This window comes from Diplotaxodon limnothrissa, linkage group LG7 (assembly GCF_057381915.1).
Source record: "Diplotaxodon limnothrissa isolate DT_005_m linkage group LG7, D_limnothrissa_male_GT1.1, whole genome shotgun sequence".
NCBI classification, from domain to species: Eukaryota; Metazoa; Chordata; class Actinopteri; order Cichliformes; family Cichlidae; genus Diplotaxodon; species Diplotaxodon limnothrissa.
Window position 1 is genome coordinate 34532206 of NC_140602.1, and position 23584 is coordinate 34555789.

Consider the following 23584-nt stretch of genomic DNA (forward strand, 5'->3'; position numbering starts at 1 on the left):
ATTACAAATGTTTAAACTGAAATTAATGAGCCATGAGTCCATAAATTAGTGTCACTAAGGTAAACAGTGGACTTCATGACCAAGGGAACTCATAAATATCTGCAACAAATTTTATGGGAATACATGAAATTGTTAACATGTGGCAGACCACCAACAAATATTTCATGACTTTCCATTCACTAGTTACGCTGACAAACACATCACCACACGGCTCACTGTAGTATGTGTGACTGATGCCGCAGTTTAAGAGGTGAAGATGTGAAATGCGTGTCATATGCTCAGTGAGGCATCTGCGTTGAAGTGACATATTATTTTTTTAAACTAAAATTTATACAAGTAATCCCATTGAGACTCTAGATGAAGAACAAAAACCTCACAGTATCTCATGAAGAAATATTTTATAAGATAAGATAAGATGACCTTTATTAGTCTACTGTCTACTGTGCAGGGAAAGGTTTTTTTTTTTAATATATATATTGTTTTATTACAATATCCTTCTAGTGTATTGTTGAATTTCTGGGTTCCAATTTGGACAAAATGCAGCACTATAAATGTACCAATAATGAAGCTTATGTATAAGTTCATTGAGGAAGATCAGCAGTCACACATCTCTCTGCTCCACAGTTCTTTAGTGGCTAATCTAAGTTTTACTTCACTTTCACTTTCCCATGCAGTCAAGCTTATTGCTGACATCACTGCTCTAGTCCAATCATCTTTCTGCCCACCTTCTTCAGGCCAATCAACCTCAACTCTGCGTACTCAAAATCTCACCGCTCATCTGTCATTCTCCCTTGTGCAACCCACCTCTCCCCCATCTCCGCCTCTTTGGTCATTTTCCAATGTCCATTCGAATTATTTCTTACATTTGCTTTTGTTAGCATATTGTGCAAATCTCTGACAGTTTTTTGTTTCTATTTCCTTTTCTGCATAAAATAGCATGATTTATGCCCGTGCATAATTTCCATCCCAACTTGCATAATACTGCAGTGTTCCTTCAAGTGCCACCATGTGGGAGTTTAGAAGACTCATTCAACTGCTGATTAGTTTGGCATGTTATTTTGGAACATATACATATACAACATGTTGTGTATTTTGATATTCAGCTGCCTGCTTCGTACGGTGTTGGCTTTAACCACAGCTGTGACGTTCAGAGAATTTTACTTACATTACTTTGAGGTCAAACAGTTCTGTGTTACACACTGTTGTCCTGTGAGGGGGTGGAACAAACCACCTCTATTAAGTGAATATAGTAGTTAAAAACAATATTAAGTGAATATAGTAGTTAAAAACAAAATTGTTTACATTAACTTAGTTATTCAACTGGATAAATGTGTATTTTGCAGGCTTTATAAGCTGAAATTCAGAGGGCACAGAGCATTCTCAGTTTGCACGTTCGACAGTCACTTACATTGTCCAGTTTTAAAACTAATCTTTTTAATTATGGGCTATTTTTGGGGTGTTTTTTTTTTTTTACTGTTTTTATTGATTATGTGTATAGTTTTATGTGCAGCCTAGTAGGAGTGATTTTTTTAAGTACTTTACAAATAAAGATGATATTGATATTATTTGAGTTAGAGACCTTCTGGTTGTGTTTTATTTGATATTTCTAGTAATTCTGTCATGGTCCTGGGCTTTGCCCCAGTGCTTTGTGTTGAATATTTTGACTTCTTCTAAACCCTTTGTTTGTCTGTATTCATTGCTGTGTAACCCTCAGCTTTACGATTCCTTGCTCTGCTCTGACCAGGCTCTGTGCTTATTTTTGTCCTCTCTGTAAGTTGCCAGTACTTCAAGTTAAAGTGCTTTCACATCCTGTCTCCTCCTGCACTTTGGAAGTTGGAAGTTAAAACTATTGAAACCAGATGCCGTGACGCATCAGTGGGCAAAAGTGTCCCAGTTTGGTCAAAAATGAAAGCTCCTCCTGTTTTTCCTCTTAAATGAAACAAAGTTCAAAGTCCAAAACATTCCTACGGTGGTACGTGACAATACTATGAAAAAAGAAAAAAGAAATGATTATGTTTTCTTTTCTTTTCTCAAGTGATTTTTTTTATGAAAACACTAACAATTTAAGGGGCAATAAAATCGGTTTTCATAGAAAAACACAGATTCGCTGCATAGCTTTGTAAATGGAGTTTAGTCAAAACATATGAACTTTTAACATCAAACCAAAGCCAGATTAGAAAAATCCCCAAAGGTATTTTCCACTTCTGCTTTTTTAAATGTCGACAGTTAACCAAATGTTGTAGGTTAAACCTGGGTGTTAATCATTGTCTGGCTCTAGTTTGTCCTGGATAACTGAAATAAACTGATTTACACACAAACAGGTTGTCTTTGTGAGGTTTTCATTTGCCTTTGCAAATGGGGTCAAACAACTATAGGGCACATGTGCACTCATGGCCACATATTATAGTCAGGACATTCCATGCAAAAGATAACTTGCGCACTACATTTGAGTATATCTTGTGTTAAAAGATTATATGGAGACGAAACGTGATAATACGGTTACTTCCATTCAGCAAAGTCAGCTTTACACAGAGAATCTTAAAATCATACAAAGTTAAAACTTTGCACGATTTGCTCCTTTTCTAGCATCACCACAGTTTAGTTTATATGAATGAAACACATTTTTATACACCCACCTGTTTTTCAGACACCAAACTGAGCTCATGGTCCTGAAGTTAAAACTGCTGAAACCAGATGCAGTGAAGCTTCAGTGGGCAAAAGTGCTCCAGTTAGGTCGAAAATGAAACCTCCTCCTGTTTTTCCTCTTAAATGAAACTAAAGTTCAAACCGTGGTTTTCTGTTCTTAGTTGTTAGCGCATCTCTTATGAGTGAGTGGGCGAATGCAGCTTTTTGGTGGTTTTGAAGTTAAAATGTACTGTTTTTCTCAAAAATGATGCCTGCAGGTTCATGTTCCTCATGCTTTTCATTCTGGATTTGGTCCTTTTAAGGACTCAAGTATGTCAGAAATAATAAACAGGTTTTTCTATTCAAAGCTCAATATTGTTACAGGATTTTTTAAATTCCGATCTTTAAATTTCGCCCATTTAATTCTTATTTGTCAAACTTTGTAATGCAGAATTTAATAGGAAGGAAAGACGTAATCTCTGTTTCATCCATAGCCTCCCTGTTATTGTTCATTTTGCAGTTTATCAGCCTGTGGTTTCCAAACTGTTGCAATGAAGCGTGAGAGAGCAAAGGGTTACTTCCTGTTGTCAGAGCCTGGCACTTTCTATGTTTGATGAAGGCGGTAAATGAACCTAAACCATCTTAATATCCAGGACAAATCAACAGCTCAGTATTTGCTGTGTACTGACACTGAACTGCTCAAATTACATGTCTGAATGATTAGTGTGAGTGATACGCTGTGGCTCATATTCAAATGGTAAGTTTAAGTCGTTGTAGTTCTTACTTCTTATCCAGATGTTTCTGATTTCTAATGTAAATAATGGTAATTATAAAGGACACACACATATACACACTGCCTGGAGTATTTAGAGCCTGATAATAACAGTGCAGCACAGGACTCTGCTCCCTCTATTATTACTGCTGCTGCCCGGCAATGATGACAGAGAGGTGGTATAATAAAATACATTTCAAATGCTGTACTTCAGTTTTTTCTTTTTCCTCTATCTTTACAATATAAAATATCTATATAAGCTTTACTTTCATATACTTTCTAGAACCTCATACATAAATATATCACTTCAAAATATAAATATCCATTTATATGATAATACACACATGATCAGGTTGGTGTTGTTATGATCACAACAATGGAGGAGGATGATAATAATAATGATGATTAAAGTTAAAATTATTATTCATTTGAATTCATTTTTCTTTATCACACACATATGTAGCCAATCCAGTTACAAATCACACATCACACACATTCAACTAACCTGTCTTTTGTTTATTTTGCATACACTGTTTTCCCTTCTCTCGTCCTGTTCTATTATTAGTTTCACATTTAAAGAAAAAACGTTAAAAAAATACTTCATGTACTCAAGAATTCCATTTTATGTTGCTTTATTTATTGGGTTGGGAAGAAATATTCCTTCATCTGCAACTACTTGTAACTTTGCAGCTTTAGATTAGAATTGTTTAAAGTAAAATCGGAATGATTTCCCTGCAAAATGCTCCATTACTCGAATTTGTGAATCACAGGCCTTCTTTCCACCAGATTTCCTCCAGTCTTTCCTCTAGACAGCCCTGTACAGCATTTCGGGAAAATGGGTGTCATGTAGCAAAGGAAACAGAATAGTCGCAAGTACTCTATTTTGAGCGAAGAGGCAATCTCTGGGGCTAAAAAATGCGGTCAGTGCTGTGATGCCCAAAACTGCATTTCCTTTAGTGGCCATTTGAATCAATCCCCACAGACTCCTCTCTTAAAATAACTAGATTTACAGCAGAAATAAACATTTATAATGGACAGAATTTGACCTTTTCAGAGCTTCTGTGGAAATTATTAAAGAAGAAGATGGACTAACGAAATGACACAGACAAGCTGTGTGTGGGTGTGGGAGGAGGATTTCATGGGAAACCATGAGAGAAAGAGGAAGGACTATTATTAAAGCTTCCACTAATAAATGCTCTGCAGTCTGCTGGGCAAAGAGATGAAGACATCACACCGAATGTCAGCATTTGTGTGCGTGTGCTACACATGCTGTGTTGTCGTGCCATTTTATTGGTTTCAGATAATTACTGCCATCATGCTTTTGTGTTTAGATAGCTGCAGTACTTCTTCTGTATACTCCACAGCTGAAAAGTCTGAAGCATTAAAGTGCGCTGGGTTTAGCTTCTACATTTTCCACAACATCACTCAGATTGCTGTTGCCATAATGGTGATAACACTGACTTTAATCACCTTTATTCACCAATTTATTCACAAACACACATCTATCGAGCTCATTAAAATATACAAACAGTCAAAACAGCAGCCTGGCTGACGACAGAAATATCCCAGAAATATGAAAACAAACCACATCTCAACACAGAATCTAGTAATTAAAATGTCACTCAAATATGGCAGATGCAGCTGATCAGGTTTGAGAGAGAGGTAACACCTTATTATGTGTTTTACTGAGGGCACACAAGATGTTTAATACAAAAAATGCATCTTTTAGCTTTTTGAATACAATTAAAGAATTAAACCTTGTACCCTCCTTTCAAAGGCTGGTCACTCTCTTCCTTTACATCATTCAGTTTGACACTTTTACACACACAATAAGAAAAACTAATAAAGCTAAAACATTTTATCTAAATGACTATATTTACTTCACTTAACATGGACACCTGGAGTTGTTAAAACGTGTCTCCATCTTAGATTTGCGATATATCTCACTTTTCTATAAATCAAAATTATTATGAAAATTGTATAATGATCAAAAGCTTTTCTCATCACTTCATTGGCACATTGGAAAGGTTTCTCTGCTGGCTCTTTATTATTTGCTACCGTCCGTGTTTTTTCAGTGTCTCTTGTAATGTTACACTGGAGCTGATCTTCACTGAGAAAAGTCATAACACCTGTACAAACACACTAGATAACCTGTGACTTTCCACTCTTAGAAATGTGATCATATATGAGAGTTCATGAAGCTAAAGCTCTTTGAAAAGGTACCTGAGAAAATGCTAGTAGCTGCTATTATTTGAAATAAATACTTTTTTGTCACATTGGAAATACAATAGCAGTTCGAGAAATTCAGTGCATTCGAGCAGTGGCGTGACTGGCTCGATGTCTAGCTAACACTTGAAAAATCTGACCATCGTGAAGTCATCATTCACATACTGTTAGCACATTCTGATCAGACTGGCTCTGCCTGCAGGACTTTGGATTTCTCTGGGATCAGAGGTCAAGCATCATAGGGGTCATACATTGGGTTGTTGAAGTTTCCTGTCATGCCGTAATCTTGGCTGTCCAGGAGACGGCCGTAGTTTGTCCGTCTGAAACAGAAAATACAAAGACGAAACGGAGTGAGAGAAGCAGTGTTCCAAACACTTCAGTGAGGGGTTGACCTTTCTCACTCTTACAGTGATCAGAAATTTCTAAGGGCAGTTATTTTGCTACTTAATGTGACCTGAATCTAATGACTGAGTTCATTTCTCAACCACAGACACACTTCTAGGTTAGCTTTTAGGCGATCGTGGCTCAAGAGTTGGGAGTTCGCCTTGTAATCGGAAGGTTGCCGGTTCGAGCCCCGGCTCGGACAGTCTCGGTCGTTGTGTCCTTGGGCAAGACACTTCACCCGTTGCCTACTGGTGGTGGTCAGAGGGCCCGGTGGCGCCAGTGTCCGGCAGCCTCGCCTCTGTCAGTGCGCCCCAGGGTGGCTGTGGCTACAATGTAGCTTGCCATCACCAGTGTGTGAATGTGTGCGTGAATGGGTGGATGACTGGATATGTAAAGTGCTTTGGGGTCCTTAGGGACTAGTAAAGCGCTATATAAATACAGGCCATTTACTATTTAGATCTGGAAGCCATCTTTTATACCATCAATGGAAAAAAAAATAATTTTAGAGCACGACTGACAAAGGATCAATCCCCTGGGAACTATCCTTTTGGTGACACATATGGGGGCTGCTTGGAGAAATGAAATCATCTGACTGGTACAATCAAATTTGGCTATGAACTATGAGCATTCAGCTTCTATAACACAAGTTGACTCACCTGATCTTGTAGTAGTAGAGCCCTCCCAACACAACGAGAACCAATACAATGAATAAAGAAACGATGGCTGCAATACTTCCTGGAGAAAAGAACAAAGAAATAGACAATAAGTCTAAGGGTTCCTCTTATAGTCTGTGGTTTGAGTCCAGGAGTTTGACTTGCCTTCAGGTTTTTATTGTTTCCTGTTTGGTTTCACTTGGGTTTGTCATTTCCTGTTTTGATCATTCTTGTTATTGAGTCTCTTTTTTTCTTTTTTTAATGGTGTTTAACTGTTTGTTTGTTTTTTCTATTTTGTGTTTCTTATTTTATTATCTTAGTACACTCCTGACTCCTGTTTCTAGTTGTGCCTCCATCTGTCTCACTCTGTCCTTAAGCCTCAACCCATTTGTGTTTCCTTGAAATTCTTTTTTGTTCGTCTCTTTCCGTCATTTCCTGTTTTACTTTGAAGGTTAGTTTCTTTAATGTTCTGTGTTAGTTTTTCTTCCTGTCGGCCCTTCCCTGATGTGCATTCACTTTTTGTCACCTGTATCTCTTTCCTCACCTGTTTGTCACTCCCAGTCAATTCTGTGTATAAATAGTCCTGTCTTCCCTTTGTTGAAGTGCATGTGTACTTTAGTGTGTGTTCCTTTGTGAAGTTTGTGGCGGATTTGGGTCCAACACTGTAATCCACAAAGGTCAGTTTCATAAGTCCTCATGTTTTTAAATCAGTACATGTGACATTATGGTTTTTGGTTGTTTTTTATTTTATTTTGTAAAACATGCTTTTAAATTAAACTGAAGTAGACTAACTGTTATTTAAAGGCTGCATGAAAATTCTCTGCAGGTTAGTGGAGGATAAACCGGTTAGTTTGCTCTACTGTGATGGGCTTAAAGTAAAGAACAGTGTGTGACCCAATTAAACCCCTGATTATACACATTTGCCTGTTTAGAGGCAAAGTCACCCTCTACAATGTAGGCAACAGAATATATAGATTTTTTTTCCCTTCTTTTTCTTTAGATTCAAATTGAGTATAGTTAGAATTTTAAAAAGTTAGACTAAATTTTGTTTTCTCATCTACTGATATTATTTATTCATTATGTTAAATCTAGCTGAAGGTTCAGTTAGCATTGCACAAAAATAAAAATAAAAAACGCTTTTTACTTTCTTGCTTGGAGTAAATTCCAGAGCCTGTACTTTTTTACTTTTACCTGAGAAATAAGTTAGATCAGTACTTCAACTATTACTGGAGTATTTTTAGATGTAGTAGTTGTACTTCTACTTGTACATTTGCTAACTGGTTAGTTCTAGGTGTGTTTCCCCCTGTTTCCCATCCACTCGTTATCCTCAGTCTTCCTCTTCTTATTGTCGCATCGTCCCCATTTGCTGTGTGCGTCCTTGTGTATCATGGTTTGCTTGTAAACTCAAAGTTGTAAATGTTCTTTTTTCCCCCTTCTGCTTTATGGTTCCTAGTAACTAGATTGTGAGTTCCTTCTTTAGTTCACTCCAGTTTATTAGTTTACTTTTTATATTGGTTTGAAAGAGTTCAATGGAGTGGTTAGCAATCACACTACATGTGCACTGTTCTTAAGTCAAACCAAACCCTGCCTGGTCTGACCTTTTCAATGGGCCAGGACAAAGTAGGGTTAACCGTGCGCACACATAATATGCAGTAATCACACTAAATTTGAAAAAACTGGTGGTCAGAGTTATGTTTACTGTTCAGATTCTTCAGCTAAGTATAAATTACTTAATGTGAATACAGCCTAAATATATAGGCTTTTTGTGCATGTGTTTGGTCATAAACTAAACAACTGGGCAGCTGTTTTAAAAATAGCAATCAACAAAAGGTTAAAGGACTAAAGGTTAAATTACAGTTGAAATCAACCCGAACTCAATCGACTGATGTATCAGGAAAGCACTAACCAAAGAGCCACACCGCCAACAAGCTAAAATCAATCAGTCTAAAGTGTATTGAAAACTTTATTGAATGATTCTTCATTTGGGATTCATAAAATGTGTTTTTCCCATCAACTGAACACACCTGATGTTTAAGTATGTCAGTGGCCTCAGCCGACTGTACTGACTATGCAGAGATAAGCTAAAAGTCTCGAGAGGTGGTGGCCATTTTGTGGCACAGTGTACTATGAACTTAAGATAATTCTTAAGATAATTCCCAATGTCTAAAGTAACTGATCTTTGAGCTTTAGTTTTGATAAGTAATCTCCATGTGAGAAACTGGATGAAATCAGCCCACCTCAAGGATCTTATGTTTCTATTTGTTGGCGGCACAGCCTAGAAAAATATTCAGCGATAATCAATAAACACTTCCTTGATAAACAAGGCTGCTCTTAATACTCTTACTAGCCTTAATTTCAACATTAAATGACCTGCTTATTGCTGACTATGTGCCTCAGTTTATCAGAAAGCTGTCTGATCTTTGAACTGAGTCTTTAAACCTTTGATAGGTGGCACGCTTTGGAAATAGACACTGAAAATGCATTCTGTTATTTTCCAAAGAATGGACTGTAACTGAGCAGTGAAGATTCTTTGACAACACAAATCACCATTTGGAACTGATCATGACCTGCAAATTTTTATTTATTTATTTTTTAAATACAAACTTTTAGTTTAGGTGTTATTGGTGTTGAAAAATGTGTAACTGCTCATAAATGATCACCATACTTTCTGGGCCTTTTTAAGTAACCAGATGATTCATATGAAATGAACCAAAGGGAATGACATGAAATGACATACATTATCAGGTGCACTAGCCAATGATAACGGGAAATAAGCAGTAGGTTCCCATTTGTGGAAAACTATTCTTCTTTGCTATAAATCTCTTAAAGTTATTTTGGCTTTAATGAGATTAGATGGTCCAAATGCCCATGAAGTAACGTAAAGAATGTTTTAGTATACCTTATAATGTGATCTGAAAGTGATGATAATGACTGGATATTGTACACTTAGTGAATAAGCAGAGAAAGAACTAGCATTTATTTAGCTGGTAAGGACTTTACTATGAAGTAAACAAGGAAGCGTGAAAGGAAACTGTTCACATATTAACCACAGACTAAACCACGCTGAAAAGAGGTCAGTCACAGACAGGCAACAGAAGGGCTGGGGTAGTGCATGAGTATTGCATGCTTTCACTTTGCTCATTTAACAAAAGAACTATGAGTACCTGTGCCACTGTGTTTGTAAATCCTATGTTCAACACATTCGCTGATATTTACATTCGGGTGTTATAGACAGACAGCTGGTTTACATCAGATTCAGGTCAGACACCAGTCATTTTGTTAGAGTACGTGCCCTTTACTGGCAGTATACTGTAACTATTCTTTGATTAAAACCAAAAGTTAATGAGTGACTTGCATACTAGAGATATCTGAAGGAGTACAATAAAGATAAGAAAATAATTTATCATTTCAAGGGAACACACAGTGGGTGTCTTGACAGAGCATCTGCAATAAACACAGAGTTGTCTAGAAAGGGCAGGTACTTGGGTAACAAGTTTTGGTGCAGTGTAATGTGGTACTATCTGATCAAATATGTGGCAGTGTCTCAGGTAAATGTTGTAGCATCCAAACTACAGGTTAGTGTTATCAAAAAAAGAAGAAGAAGTAATAAATTATATATGATAAACATTGAGTATACTTCCTTACTTTACTTTACGTGATATGTCTGATTAATTACCAGCTACTTGGAGACACTTGAATAAGAACAAGTTTTGCAAGAAACAAACAAACAAAAACCCTACACTATAAGTAAATTTCAGAGGTGTGTAAGTAATTTTAAGTGCATAATTTCATGTATTTTACTGGAAAGGAGACATAAATTACATTGTAAGTAGTTTTAAATGCTATGTTTATGGTATTTTGGAGGAAATTTTAAGGAAACAAATAATATTTTCCATCTGTCATCCTTTGCTGTATTTTTGGAGGGGTGCAGGCCTTAATCTTTCCATTTTTTATGCTTATTTTTTAACATCTTTATTTAATATTCATTATTTTATGTGCACAATATATATTCTGTTATCCATTTTTTTAAATTACATTATAATTTTTCCTTGCTTTCCCCCTTATTTGAGTGTAGCTACCTGTATTTTTAGTTAAATATAATTACATAATTTTAAACACAATACATTGAAATTCCATTTAATTATATGAGCATTGAGGCCTTGCTCTTGGGTCATTTTTATAAAGTGTTACCTTTAATCCTACTGAGTTTGACATTTTAGGAGTTATGAGTTTGGGTATACCATTTTTAACACTGGGCACTTATTAGGTAGACCTGTTCAACTGCTCACTAACACAAATCATCTAATCTATCATATGATGGGAGCTCAATGCATTTCAATATGTAGACATGGTCAAGACGACATGCAGAAGTTCAAACTGAGCATAAGCAGGGTGAAGAAAGAGGATTTTAGTGATTTGAATGTAGCATGGTTGTTGGTGGCAGATGGGCTGATCTGAGAATCTCAGAAACTGCTGATCTGTTGGGATTTTCCCACACAACCATCTGTTCAAAGGTTTACAGAGAATGGTCCAAAAATGGCCCAGTGAGCAGTAACTCTAGGTGAAAATACCTTGTTAATCCCAGAGGTCAGAAGAAAATAGCAAGACTGCATCAAGTGAAAAGGAAGGCAACAGTAACTCAACTCAACTAACTGGCAGTTTGTCAGCTTTCATGGTGCCAAGAGGATAAACTATACATTTTTTTAGATCAGATTTCTATTTATAACTAATTAGTAATAATGTAATGCTTCTATGCTAAACTATGATAAAAATCTACATGATACTGTCTAGTCAAGCTCTGGTTATTGATACCATTTTTGCATTCAGGCTTTTGATGTTAGATGACATTTTTCAGTCTTGATGTCCTCTTGTCAGTGAAGATACACTGGTTTCCGACTTACTGTCATGTAGCAGAATTGTTGTGGGATCGATCAGGAAAGGAAAGGAAATGCATGAAACAGAAAGGATAACTATATCTGAGCAATACTCCATACCTGAGCTTAGACCTTTGGGCTTGTGTTCATCTTGCCCCACAGTGGTACCCTTCGTGGTGGATCTTGGAGGGGTGGTGAATCCAGGAGTGGTAGTAGTTTCTCGGATTGTTTGAATACTTGCATTTAAAGTGCTTAAGGTGATTGTTGTGTTGGTGGTTTGGGCGATGTCGGTGGTGCTGTATGTTTGGGTGGCGCTCGTGGGAGTAATGGCTGTGCTGGTGTTTTGGGCGATGTCAGTGGTGCTGTTTGTTTGGGTGGCGCTCGTGGGAGTAATGGCTGTGCTGGTGCTTTGAGCGATGTCAGTGGTGCTGTTTGTTTGGGTGGCGCTTGTGGGAGTAATGGCTGTGCTGGTGTTTTGGGCGATGTCAGTGGTGCTGTTTGTTTGGGTGGCGCTTGTGGGAGTAATGGCTGTGCTGGTGTTTTGGGCGATGTCAGTGGTGCTGTTTGTTTGGGTGGTGGTGCTTGTGGGAGTAGTGGCTGTGTTGGTGCTTTGGGTGAGGTCAGTGGTGCTGGTGTTTTCAGTGACACCTGCTGTTGATGTCTCGTTAAGGCTTGCAGAAGTTGAAGGTGGTGCTGTGGAGGTTACTATCTGTTTTGTTACTGCACAGAATAACAGCAGACCTGCAATTCAAGACAGGAGATTTTTGTAAGGTGGTGAGAATGTGATATATGACATTCCTCCTGCTTTCAAATGTAGACTTTGGAATTTTCCTGTCCTTTCTTTTCTCTCTTAAAATGATGGTAAACTAGTATTTCGGAGCTTTAGAAATCGATAGTAACGTGGACCCCTTCCATATGTACCAGGTAGGATTGAGAATGTTTTAGCTGATAAGTAGAGTGTCACACTGAAAGTTCTTGGTGTTAAATGAATTTCCAAATAGAAATTAGAGTTAGGTAGTATTAACCCCGATTCTTGTGTCCCCGTGATGGAACAGAGAAAACTGACTCATAGTGTGTTAAAACATTTATATTTCTTTTTATTCAATCATCTTCCGGAAGAGAGAGACCCCTACACAGCCCAAACGCCAGTTGCAGGATCTCTAACATTTAAATTTGCAACATGTGTGCTTCCTGGAAAGTCTTCTGCTTTTGGAATTCATGCAATCTGATTTAGGTTGTATATAGTTTTATAGGTTATTGATTTTATTTACTTCTCTGACTGATATTTAGTTTAAAAAATATAGTGTGCAGCTTTATTTGGAGTTTATTGAACTCGTGCCAATTAAAGGTACATTTTGGAAGCTGTTTTTATTTGTTTACAGGCTCATACTAACAGTACTGGTCCCAACCCTGGCTATATAGTAGGGTTGCATCAGGAAGGGGATCTGGTGTAACATCAGTGACAAATCAAATGTGTAGCTTCATCTTTGGTGACCTCTTGGAAAATTAGAGAGAAGTTGAAAGCATCTATTACTGAAAGTATTGATCTTTTTTGTGAAACAGTTTGGGTGTTTTGGCAAATACAACACTGAGCTGTTTTCAAGGACTAAAGACGGTGAGTTTGCATGCACTAAACTATGTTAATTATATAATAAACCCATTAACTACATATAAAAGATGAATTTAGGCCTCCAGGTCTGAAGCTAAAGGGGGAAGACCTTACATTCTTTCTAATGTCCTGTAGGCTAAAACTGATCGCAAAACTGTCAGACTGCACTTTTTTAAATTTAAGGTAGTTCTAATGTCACTTAGGTATGAACAGTATCTCACTTGCTTAGTCGGATTGAAGTCAATTAATTTTGCACAACTCCAGCTTTTATATATACAGTCCCCATCAAAAGTTTAAGACCACTTGAAAAATGGCACAAAATCATACTTTGCATGGTTGGATCTCAACAAGGTTCCATATAGAGCTTCAACATGCAAGAAGAAGAAATGGGAGTGAGACAAAATATTTTTCTGAGCATGCAATTTATTGAATACAACGCTTAAACCAAAACAGTCCGTTTTACAGCTGATCAAAAGTTTAGGACCACACCTAAAAAAAACCCTGTTATCCCCAAAGGTTCTCAATTGGATTTAGATCAGGGGAACATGCAGGATGGTCCAAAAGAGCAATGTTATTCTCCTGGATATAGTCCCTTGTTCTGTGTACTGTAGCGTTGTCCTGTTGAAAAACCCCATTCGTTACTGCACAGATGAGGGCCATCAGTCATGAGGAATGCTCTCTGCAACATTTGGACATAGCCAGCAGCCGTTTGATGCCCCTGCACCTCCTGAAGCTCTGTTGTGGCATGTAGAAAACATCTCAGGTGGGATCTGCTTGTCTTGCCAGTAACACTGGAAACCATCAGGGCCATGAAGGTTAAATTTTTCTCATAAGAGAATAAAACTTTCTTCCATCTTTCATTGTCCCATGTTTGGTGCACTCTTGCAAAGTCTAAATGATCGGTTCTGTGGCGTTCAAGGAGACGAGGCCTTTGTAGACGTTTTTTGTTTTTGAAGCCCTTCAGTCTCCGATGCCGTCTGATGGTTATGGGGCTGCAGTCTGCACCAGTAACTGCCTTAATTTGGTTTGGGGATTGTCCAGTGTCTTGACAGACAGCCAGTTGGATCCTCTGGCTCAGTGCTAGTGAAATTTTTTGGGGTCTTCCACTTGACTTTGTTCCATAACCCTCAGGATCATTTAAGAAGTCCCAAATGACTTTCTTATTGCGTCCCACATCAGCAGGGATTGTGCGCTGCGAGAGACCCTGCTTATGCAGTTCAACAATAACACCACATTCAAAAAGGGAAAGTTTTTTTGCCTTTGCCATCAGTATGTCATGACAGTGTGACTATCTGACAGAAAATGACAATGAATCCACATTTGCACAGATTTGGCCTTTTAAAGGGATGTGGTCCTAAACTATTGATCAGCTGTAAAACAGACTGTTTCGGTTTAAGCATTATTTTCAATAAATTGCATGCTCAAAAAATGTTTTGTCTCACTACCATTTCTTCTTGTTGCATGTTGAAGCTCTACTTGGAACCTTGTTAAGCTCTCCCCATCTTTTGATTTGAAATTTAACATGAATAAAAGACCAGAAAGGCTGAACGTTTACAGTCTGTGTAGTACATATTTCATCACAGACACAGTCTTGCCATCAGCGTTTCTGTCAACGTAAAGGAAGTCAGAGCAGGGATCTAGTATGACGAATGTATTATTTCTTTCCTCCTTCGATTATAGTTGTTTGATCACAATTTTAAAAGTTTAATTTAAAAAAGAGAATCTAATGAAAATAAACTATCTACTTATCACCAGTGGGAGAAAGAAACATTAAAGTGATGATGCAGTACTTTGTGATAAAGATTCAACCCAAAGGTTCCAAAATAGTGTTGAGTCAAAAAAAGAAAAAAAAACAACACATTTCCTGTCTGAGAGCTTTAGCACCACATGTCATCATCACTCAGTTTAGACCGGTAGAAATGTGTCATTTACTTCCTTAACAAATCAAACACTGAAAAAGCATTGTGTTGTGTAACTTCTAGCAGGTCTGAGTTTAACCTTCTTACACTGAAAGTTCACTTCTAACAAGCTATTTGAACCAGTGAAAAGAGGCATTTTAAAAACACTGCAAAGGCTGATTTCACCAAAGAACCTTCAGTTCAAATAATTTACAGATCAGCTACTGAAGGGAGTAATTTCTGCACTTATAATCTAAAAAAATACTAACAATAAACATGATAGTTCACATGGCTCTTCAATCACTTACTAAAGACCTTTATCTTAAAAACAGATCTAGGTAAATCAGAAAGGAGCCTGTTTTGATGTTTACTTACATGTTATCAGAGTTTGACGACTGACCCTCGTCATAGTTTTCCTTTAGCTGTATGTCTTCACAAACACTTTTGTGGCTGTAGCTTTGTGCTCTCTGCTCCCTGTAGAAAGCTGTAGTGTGTACGGCTGCTTGTGACTGTAGGTGACTAATTATAAAAGCCTGGGGGGGCGAGGCTTCGTGATGTCACTTCACTTTTCAAACCTCATGAGGCTGTGTTCATCAAAATATGAACAAGCGAAGACAGGAAGTCTGACTAGAAATTGCAAAATTCATCTGTATTTGATTTTTTATAATGACTTCATCTTCATTTTTGATCTAAGATACGCCTGTAACAATTCGGAGATGAAGTTTTGTCACTTTAGTATATTACAAAATAAGCCTTAGCTGTAATCTTGTGTTTTGAATATCTGTGTCATTTATTCTATCTTATTTGGGGCTAGTGTATATGTAAATAATTAATCAAACCTTAAACCATTGATAATTGTAATTATTATTTTGTACCAGCAGAGAGCAGCACAAACATTTAAAACATGGCTCAGGCCTTCTCAACCAGCAGATAAGCTTATAATATACAACAGCGTTGATATACTTATAGACTCAAAGGTGTGAAATAACAGTGAAAACAAATAAATACTGTGTGAAAGTCTTCGTCCACCTCTCAATGCTTCCAAGGAGTCAGACTTGTAATGTTTTTTAAAAAGTGGTCCTGAGTAATAGTTCTCCAGGTTTGGACGTTGGCTGATTTTGTTTTTGTTCAGCCACTTAATAAGACTGAACCAGTTTTTAATTGTATCTTCAGGATGTTGTTACTATAGGACATCATTTGTTCCAATCCGGTTGTTCAGTCTGATGTCACTAGCCGTGTCTGGGTCTAAACTCCGCTGCAGGTCCATATATCAAACGATCACTGTGGCATTACTGAGAGTTGAAAAACTGTCTAAAGTCTTTCATCTTTAATAAAATGATCAGCGTTCTGCTCTACCAGGTGTAACAATTGAGTTTAACATCCAGGCATCCATGAAAACGGAATTTATGACATTTAACGGAGTTAGAAGTTAGCAGGGAGTTAGCTCGCTAGCTTCTATCTAAATACAATATAGCATGTCCTGACTGCGGGGTTTTGGAAACAAATTAAAACGTACAGCTCTGTTATCACTTCCAGCATAAATGAAGACAGAAAACTAAACAGCAGTAACGTTTGTAGGGTTACTGAAGTTGGGCTAGCTGGTATATAATGATGTGCTGCGTGACCGCTAGCGACACAGCTACGTTAGCATAATATAAACAAGCTAACTTTTTTTTCCACTCGATAAAAGTTACCGTGAGTGTTCTCGGTGGTCAGGAACAAATGTAATCGCATGGCAGGATGCTGTAAAAGGACCAAACTTCAGCCAGGAGAACAACTGAGATAATCCATCCACAATACGAGGTTAGTCATTCATATACTGCTGCATGGGCTGGGCTGTAGTTACATCCTAAGGTTTTAAAAACTGAGCTTAAATAAATGATTAGCGGTAATAAAAGCCGAGGGAGGTCAACAGTGATCACTGACTGTTTTAGGAGCTTTTTGAGATCAAATAGAAGAAAATACATAACATTAAACATGTTAACAACACAAAAGCCATATTAAACGCAGACTACTTTAGACCCGGAAGTAGGATTCGTCGCGTCATCACTGAACAACCGGATATCTGTAGCTTAAAACTATTTATTGTATCATGGTCTCTCCTAAAGTGTTTTTGTGGATAATTGACTCCGTTTACATATAGGGGCTTTTCCCATACTTCACTGAACAGGTATGTGCCACCCTGCCTAGACCTCTTGCCCCTCCTTCACCCCTCCCCCATCTAAAATTTTCTACATCTGCCACTGGTTGAATCTATGAAAAACAGATAAAGATATCACAGTCTGAAGAACATACATTTATAATTTTGTACTAACAAGGTGAGTCTCAAAGAGATGTTTGCTGAAAATTTGGCATGCCTTGCATAATGTGCAACGTGGGTCAAAAGACGAAGTGGCAGGCCTAAAAAATAACCTATCTACTATCTATGAAAGATGCATCTGGGCCTTCAGGTGATACAGTTCTGTATCGATGGAAGGAAGGCACCGTCAAGAAGACAGAAAAGAAATTTTGAGGTACGCCAGATTAAACAAGAACTGGACTGAAAATCCAGTGGGCACAAGTCAGATGGACTTGTGGCCACTCCCCCTTGTAAACTGTTATTCCACATTGTTATTTATTGATTTTTACATTTCAATAAATCACTGCACATGTTTCCTATTTTCCCAGCAAAATGTAAAGAAATGAAGGGTGACTCAATACTTTTTTATAGTACTGCATTGCTCTACACAAAAGAGGTAAAGTTGTGCAACTGTTAATTATCCCGTTGTCTGTAATTTTTATACTGCCCAGCTATGCTGTCAGCCTTTTGTCTTTTTTATCAGCATCATTCTTGCAAGTATGTCTAGGATTGCATACTATTGTTTGCATAATACTGTATGTCTTACTGAATTCCAAACTTCAATATCCCAGCATCAGTCTAAAAGGTCACCATAAGCTGAGCCATCTGTGATGTTCAATATAAAGGCCTGTAGAATTTTAGATGACTGACACATTAGATTTAGATATAATCTGTCAGAGAACTAGTATGACTCAGAACTTCCCCTATGGTTTCATAATATGTGCATGTGAGATAGTCAAGAAAAGAAATGTTTAAATTTCAAGTCCAAGTCTCCCACTGAATTTATTAACAAGTTTTCTAATGCTTTGTATCTTGTTTTGTTTAATATAAACAAGACCTTAAACATAATTTGTGATCACTGTAGGCCTCTCTGGATTTTTATTAACACTGTTAATGGGCCGTGCATCTTTAATCTCAGTTTTTAAAACCTCATGGTCTAACTACAGCCCACAGGCTCATGGATTGCCAGGCACTAAATATTTATGATGTTTTGAATAATCAAGATTTGGATTCAATAATATTTGTATGGGTAGGTGACGCTGAGAATCAGGATTTTTTCATAGCCAGTCATCCAGACCATGCAGCAGGATATTACTGACTAACCTCATGCTGGGAACGGATCATCTCACGTCAGTGTTGGGTAAGTTACTTTTAAAAAGTAATTAATTACTAATTACTAATCAATATTGTATTTAAAATACTTATCTAATTACTGTGTCTGAAAAGCAACTTAATTACTCAATAAGTAATTTAACTAAATACTTTTTAAAATCCCTATAAACCTTGAGTGGACAAACAATAGAAATTAAACTCTTCGAATAATAAAATTTTTTTTTTAAAAGACGGAGACTCTACAGCAGCGGTCCCTAACCTTTTTTGTACGCAGCGGTAGCATCTCTTCCATAACGTAGCATGCAATCATTTTTTTAAGCTCACCTTCAGACTCTTTCTGTGCTGCTGAAGTAAAATCTAGTTTTGCCTGCTTAGCAGGAGTTGCCGCGGTGTTATCCATGGATGATGAACAAGGATCAAGTGTTCGTCTATGCTCTTGTGTCAGGCGCTTCAGTAGATTACTCGTGCTATTAACAACGGCCGATAGTTTTTTCTCCCCAAGAGATAGCTTACATATTACTGTAATATTCTTGTCTGCTTGTTTCAGAAAAGTGAAGAGTATGTCCATTTCATAAAACAGCCACTCGCTTCAGCCGAGTCTGACATCTTAGAAGATAAATTATTGAAATTAAATAATGATATTCAGCGAGTTTAATTATTTTACAATGTAACGCAAGTACATTGTAAGTAACTGTAATTAAAATACCTAAAAATGAACAGTAATCAGTTACTCTACTTTTTCAGTGGAAAAGTAATTACAGTAATGCGTTACTTAGTAACGCGTTACACCCAACACTGTCTCAGGTGTTCTCTTAACTGAACTTTGGTCCATTCTTTTCCCTGCCATATGATTGCATTTGTCTCTGTCCATTGGAGACTCTCAAATTAACTTTTTTTTGACAGGAAGAAAGCTAACATTCACCCCCCACTTATAATAATAATAATGGATTGCATTTATATAGCGCTTTTCAAGGAACCCAAAGCGCTTTCCTTAGCTCTGTAGCTAGCCATCAGGTAGCACACCATTATATGCTAGCTACCCCAACTAATGTAACCATAGTAACATTACAGCTGTTTAGTTTTCTGCCTTCATTTACGTCTGAAATGATAGAGCTGCATGTTTTAATTTTTAGTGTTTTAACAATCCCTCAGTCAGAGTGTATAGATTACAACGAGCAAGCTAACTTTCCATTCCAAGCTAACTCGTTAAATTTCATAAATCCTCTTTTTTATTACTTTATTGTAACATGTGGGAGATCAGACACACTGAACATTTTATTGAAGTTGAAAGAATTTGGGCCATTTTTAACTCTCAGTGATACCACAGTGTTTGAATTTGGGAATCAAAGAAGAGTTGAACCTTTTGGTCTTATGTGTATTGTGGTAGTATTGCTGGTAGTCAGTGTTGGGGAGTAACGGAATACATGTACCGCCGTTACATATTTAAAATACAAAATATGAGTAAATGTATTCCGTTACAGTTACAGTTTAAAAAGGTGGTATTTAGAATACAGTTACTTTGTTGAAATAAATGGATTACACGGCGGTATTTTCTTGTTTCATATTGTGGCGGGTCAGGACTGTTTGGGTTTTGTTCTGTTGTTCCAGGCGGCAGCGTTACAGTTGCCATGATTACAGGGTGACGCGCGCCCTCTCTGCGACTGTGTGTTTCCTGGGTGAGAGAGCGCCTTTTTGTTGTGCTAAGCTAATAGGCAGAATGTCATGGGACCAGGTCATTGTGCTGTTTAGTTATTACTTGGCCTCATTTATTTGTCAATAATATTGAGCAAAAAACCCAATATCAGCAGCGAGGACAGGTATACCCACTTGTCGTCCTTCAACCTCTGCCTGACTAGGTAGTGTCCCGAAAATAATAAAGGATTTATTGATAATTTGAAAATTTTCTGTGGAGAATATTGTCTTGTTGCATCTCTCATTTCTACAACTTTGGCCAAATTTATCAAACTCCCAAACCATGACTATCCAGAGCTGAGACCAGGAAGCAGAAATGCAATCTTATAGGGAAGTTATGTACCCCGCCTACCTAAAGTGAGCGTCTGTTATCAGATGTTGACAGTATCAAAAATGTGTGGTACAACCAGTTAACATTTTACATGCTGGTGTTTGTCCATCAGCTAGTCTTGGAGAAGAGTGAAGTTGTAACACACTAAGTGTGAAACCAAGCATTATAAACAATGAAAAATGTCTGCATCAGCCACTGTCTGTGCTTTTCATGGTCTATTTTTAATATAGAAACCATTTATATGTTTCTACATTCCTTTAGTTTGGCATATCTAGTCAGTAATATACTACCTAGTAATATGGTATTATAGGAAATTTATATTTATGTTTTTTATTTTAGAAAAAACTATCTGAGGCATAAAACCAGATATGGGCTGTACACATTGTTCCCCACATGTACCTTTATTTCAGCATTTCAAGGTGATGTGGAGGGTGGAGGAGAGTAAATCAATGACAGGTTTAGAGCTGTAACATCAGAACATTGTGGACACTTAGCAAAAACTGATTGGACAGGTTTTGAGTCACGTTCCAGTCATTGAGAACTAAAGATATAAGATATATGACAAAGAGCTTGCCATGAGCCTTTGAGAGCCAACTAATATATTAGCAGTGTTGGGGAGTAACGGAATACATGTACCGCCGTTACGTATTTAAAATACAAAATATGAGTAACTGTATTCCATTACAGTTACCGTTTAAAAAGGTGGTATTCAAAATACAGTTACTTTGTTGAAATAAATGGATTACACTGCGGTACTTTCCTGTTTCATTTTGTCGCGGGTCAGGACTGTTTGGGTTTTGTTTGACAGCTATGTTCTGTTGTTCCAGGCGGCAGCGTTACGGTTGCCAGGGTTACAGGGCGACGCTCTCTCTCTCTCTCTGTGACTGTGTGTTTCCTGGGTGAGAGAGCGCATTTTCGTTGTTGTTGTGCTAAGCTAACAGGCAGAATGCTACAAGAATGTAGCATCATGGGCAGTGTAGTCCGTGTTGCAGGGAGAATGGACTGCCATACACATTATGTGTCTGTGAGCGCGAGGAGGGAGAGAGAAAAAGGGGAGTGGAAAGGTACGAGTTGTCATCGAGGAAAAACGGGAGCTGGAAGCATGTAAATATAATAATAACCACTTCAGCCAAGAAGAGTGCCTGACGAGCCCAGCTGTAAGTAAGCTGTTAAGACTCGACTGTACACCGTGTTCCTGTTTTCCTCCGAAAACAATAAGTTCTGTTGGAGCAGCCTTTCAACGCCTCTCTCTGTCTCTCGCCAGAAAAGTTGACCCACACAACAAAGTAAAGCTATTTTTCGGCTACGAGCCGACAGGGACCCCGCCGTATTAGTCAGAGGTCCCTTTACTACAGTTCGGAGACACGGACCTTCAGTAATAGTAATAAATCACACAGCAATAGTACATTCACGTTGTTGTAAAAAGCATGATAATATATTAAGTAATCCAAAGTATTCAGAATACGTTACTGTCATTGAGTAACGTAACGGAATACGTTACAGAATACATTTTGGGGCATGTATTCTGTATTCTGTAATGGAATACATTTTAAAAGTAACCTTCCCAACACTGTATATTAGTTACTATTTGTCACGGCTGGGCAGCAGTCGTGTGGTGAATTGAGAAAAGGATCCAAAATGCAGGCACTGGCTGGGGTGCGAGTGAGTGTTTATTTACAGAGGTGATAAGGTGACAAAAACAGGAGGAGCAGAGCGGGGAGTAAACAAACCTAAACTGGGGAAAACTAAAGAACTCAATGTGGCGTGGGTGTGGTCCTTGGCCAGCTGCAGAGGAGGAGTGACGCAGTGAGCTCCCGGGGCGGCGCAGGGGCGGGGTGAACAGGTGTGCTGGGATCTGACAGTGATTGTGTCTCTTTATATGTTGGCAGTGACAGACGGAGACGGAGGTGACAGCAGAGAAAGAGAGCGCGGGAGCATATGTGTCCACGTACAACCCCGAGTTTAATAAAAAGTTCTGCATTGTCAAAGTCGCTCCGGCTGGTATTTCTTGGGTCCACCGTTACACTGGTGCCGAAACCCTGGCGTGATGTCCGGTCCCCTGCCGGCTCCCCCTGCTCCCCCGGCGGCGCCGCCGCCCGCCCCGCCGCCCGCCCAGCCGCTGCAGATCTTGGGCCAGATGATGGTGGACATGGCGGCGATGGCGGCTCGTCAGGCGGCCACGCAGGACCAACAGTTGGCGTTGCTTCGCCTGCAATCGGAGCAGCAGACCGCAGCTCTGGGGCAGCTGCTGGGGAATGCGGCCGCGCCGGCTCCCGCCCCTCCGCTGTCGGTGACGTTGCACCGGATGCGGGATGGGGAGGACCCGCTGGTTTTCATCGAGGCTTTCCAGGCCACGGCCGTGGCCTGTCGGTGGCCGGAGGAGGAGTGGGCCGCCCGGCTGCTGCCGCTTCTGTCGGGTGAGGCCCAGACGGCGGCGCTGAGCCTGCCCCCCGGCTCGCGGGGGGTGTTCGAGGACGTGTGCCGGGCGGTGCTGGATCGTTTGGGGCTCTCCCCAGAGGATTACCGCCGTCAGTTCCGGGCCAGCAGGATGTCGGGGGGGGAGCGGCCGTTTGCCTGGGCTCGGCAGCTGGAGGATGCGGCAGCGAGGTGGCTGCGACCGGGCCCCTCGGCTGGGGAGACGCGGATGCTGAACATGGTCGTCCTCGAGCAGTTCGTGGGAGGCCTGCCCGAGGCGACGGCTCGTTGGGTTCGCTGCCACCGCCCGGCGGATTTGACGGCGGCGGTGACACTGGCAGAGGACCATCTGGCGGCCGACCCGGTACCGGGCCGTGAGGAGCCGCGGCGGGGCGCCCGTGTTCCGCCGCCCAGGCCACCGGCGGCGGCGTCGCAGAGGAGAGGCGGCGGCCCTGCGGGAACGGAGCAGGCAGCAGGGTGGAGCCCCAGGAACCCGTTCCGGCCGCTGCTTCCCGCCGGAACCCCGGCGGCCGCCGAGGTTGCCCCGGAGCCACGGGGAGCCGCACAGACGCCGGGGCCGGACTGTTGGAAGTGTGGGCGGCCGGGGCACCTGCGCCGAGACTGTCCGCTCATGGAGGTGGGGCAGGTGTTCCG

At 39.5% G+C, this 23584-nt stretch overlaps 1 protein-coding gene across 1 annotated transcript; it reads right to left on the bottom strand.

Annotated features, from left to right (window-relative positions):
* Positions 1-5852: 5852 nt before the first annotated feature.
* parm1 (prostate androgen-regulated mucin-like protein 1) lies at positions 5853-15450 on the bottom strand. Its single transcript, XM_085357975.1, has 4 exons — positions 15417-15450; positions 11655-12275; positions 6664-6742; positions 5853-5943 (listed from the first exon to the last, which is right to left on the bottom strand). Exons 1-4 carry the CDS (start codon positions 15448-15450, stop codon positions 5853-5855), a joined length of 825 nt encoding a protein of 274 aa, XP_085214101.1.
* Between the last annotated feature and the right edge of the window lie 8134 nt (positions 15451-23584).

Excerpts from the sequence above, each read along its gene's own strand:
- parm1 (XM_085357975.1), bottom strand. The coding sequence starts at position 15,450 with ATGACGAGGGTCAGTCGTCAAACTCTGATAACAT. Across the intron at positions 6,743-11,654 it reads GCCCAAAGGTCTAAGCTCAG|GAAGTATTGCAGCCATCGTT; the intron begins GTATGGAGTATT and ends TCTTTTCTCCAG. Across the intron at positions 5,944-6,663 it reads CTCTACTACTACAAGATCAG|ACGGACAAACTACGGCCGTC; the intron begins GTGAGTCAACTT and ends TTTCTGTTTCAG.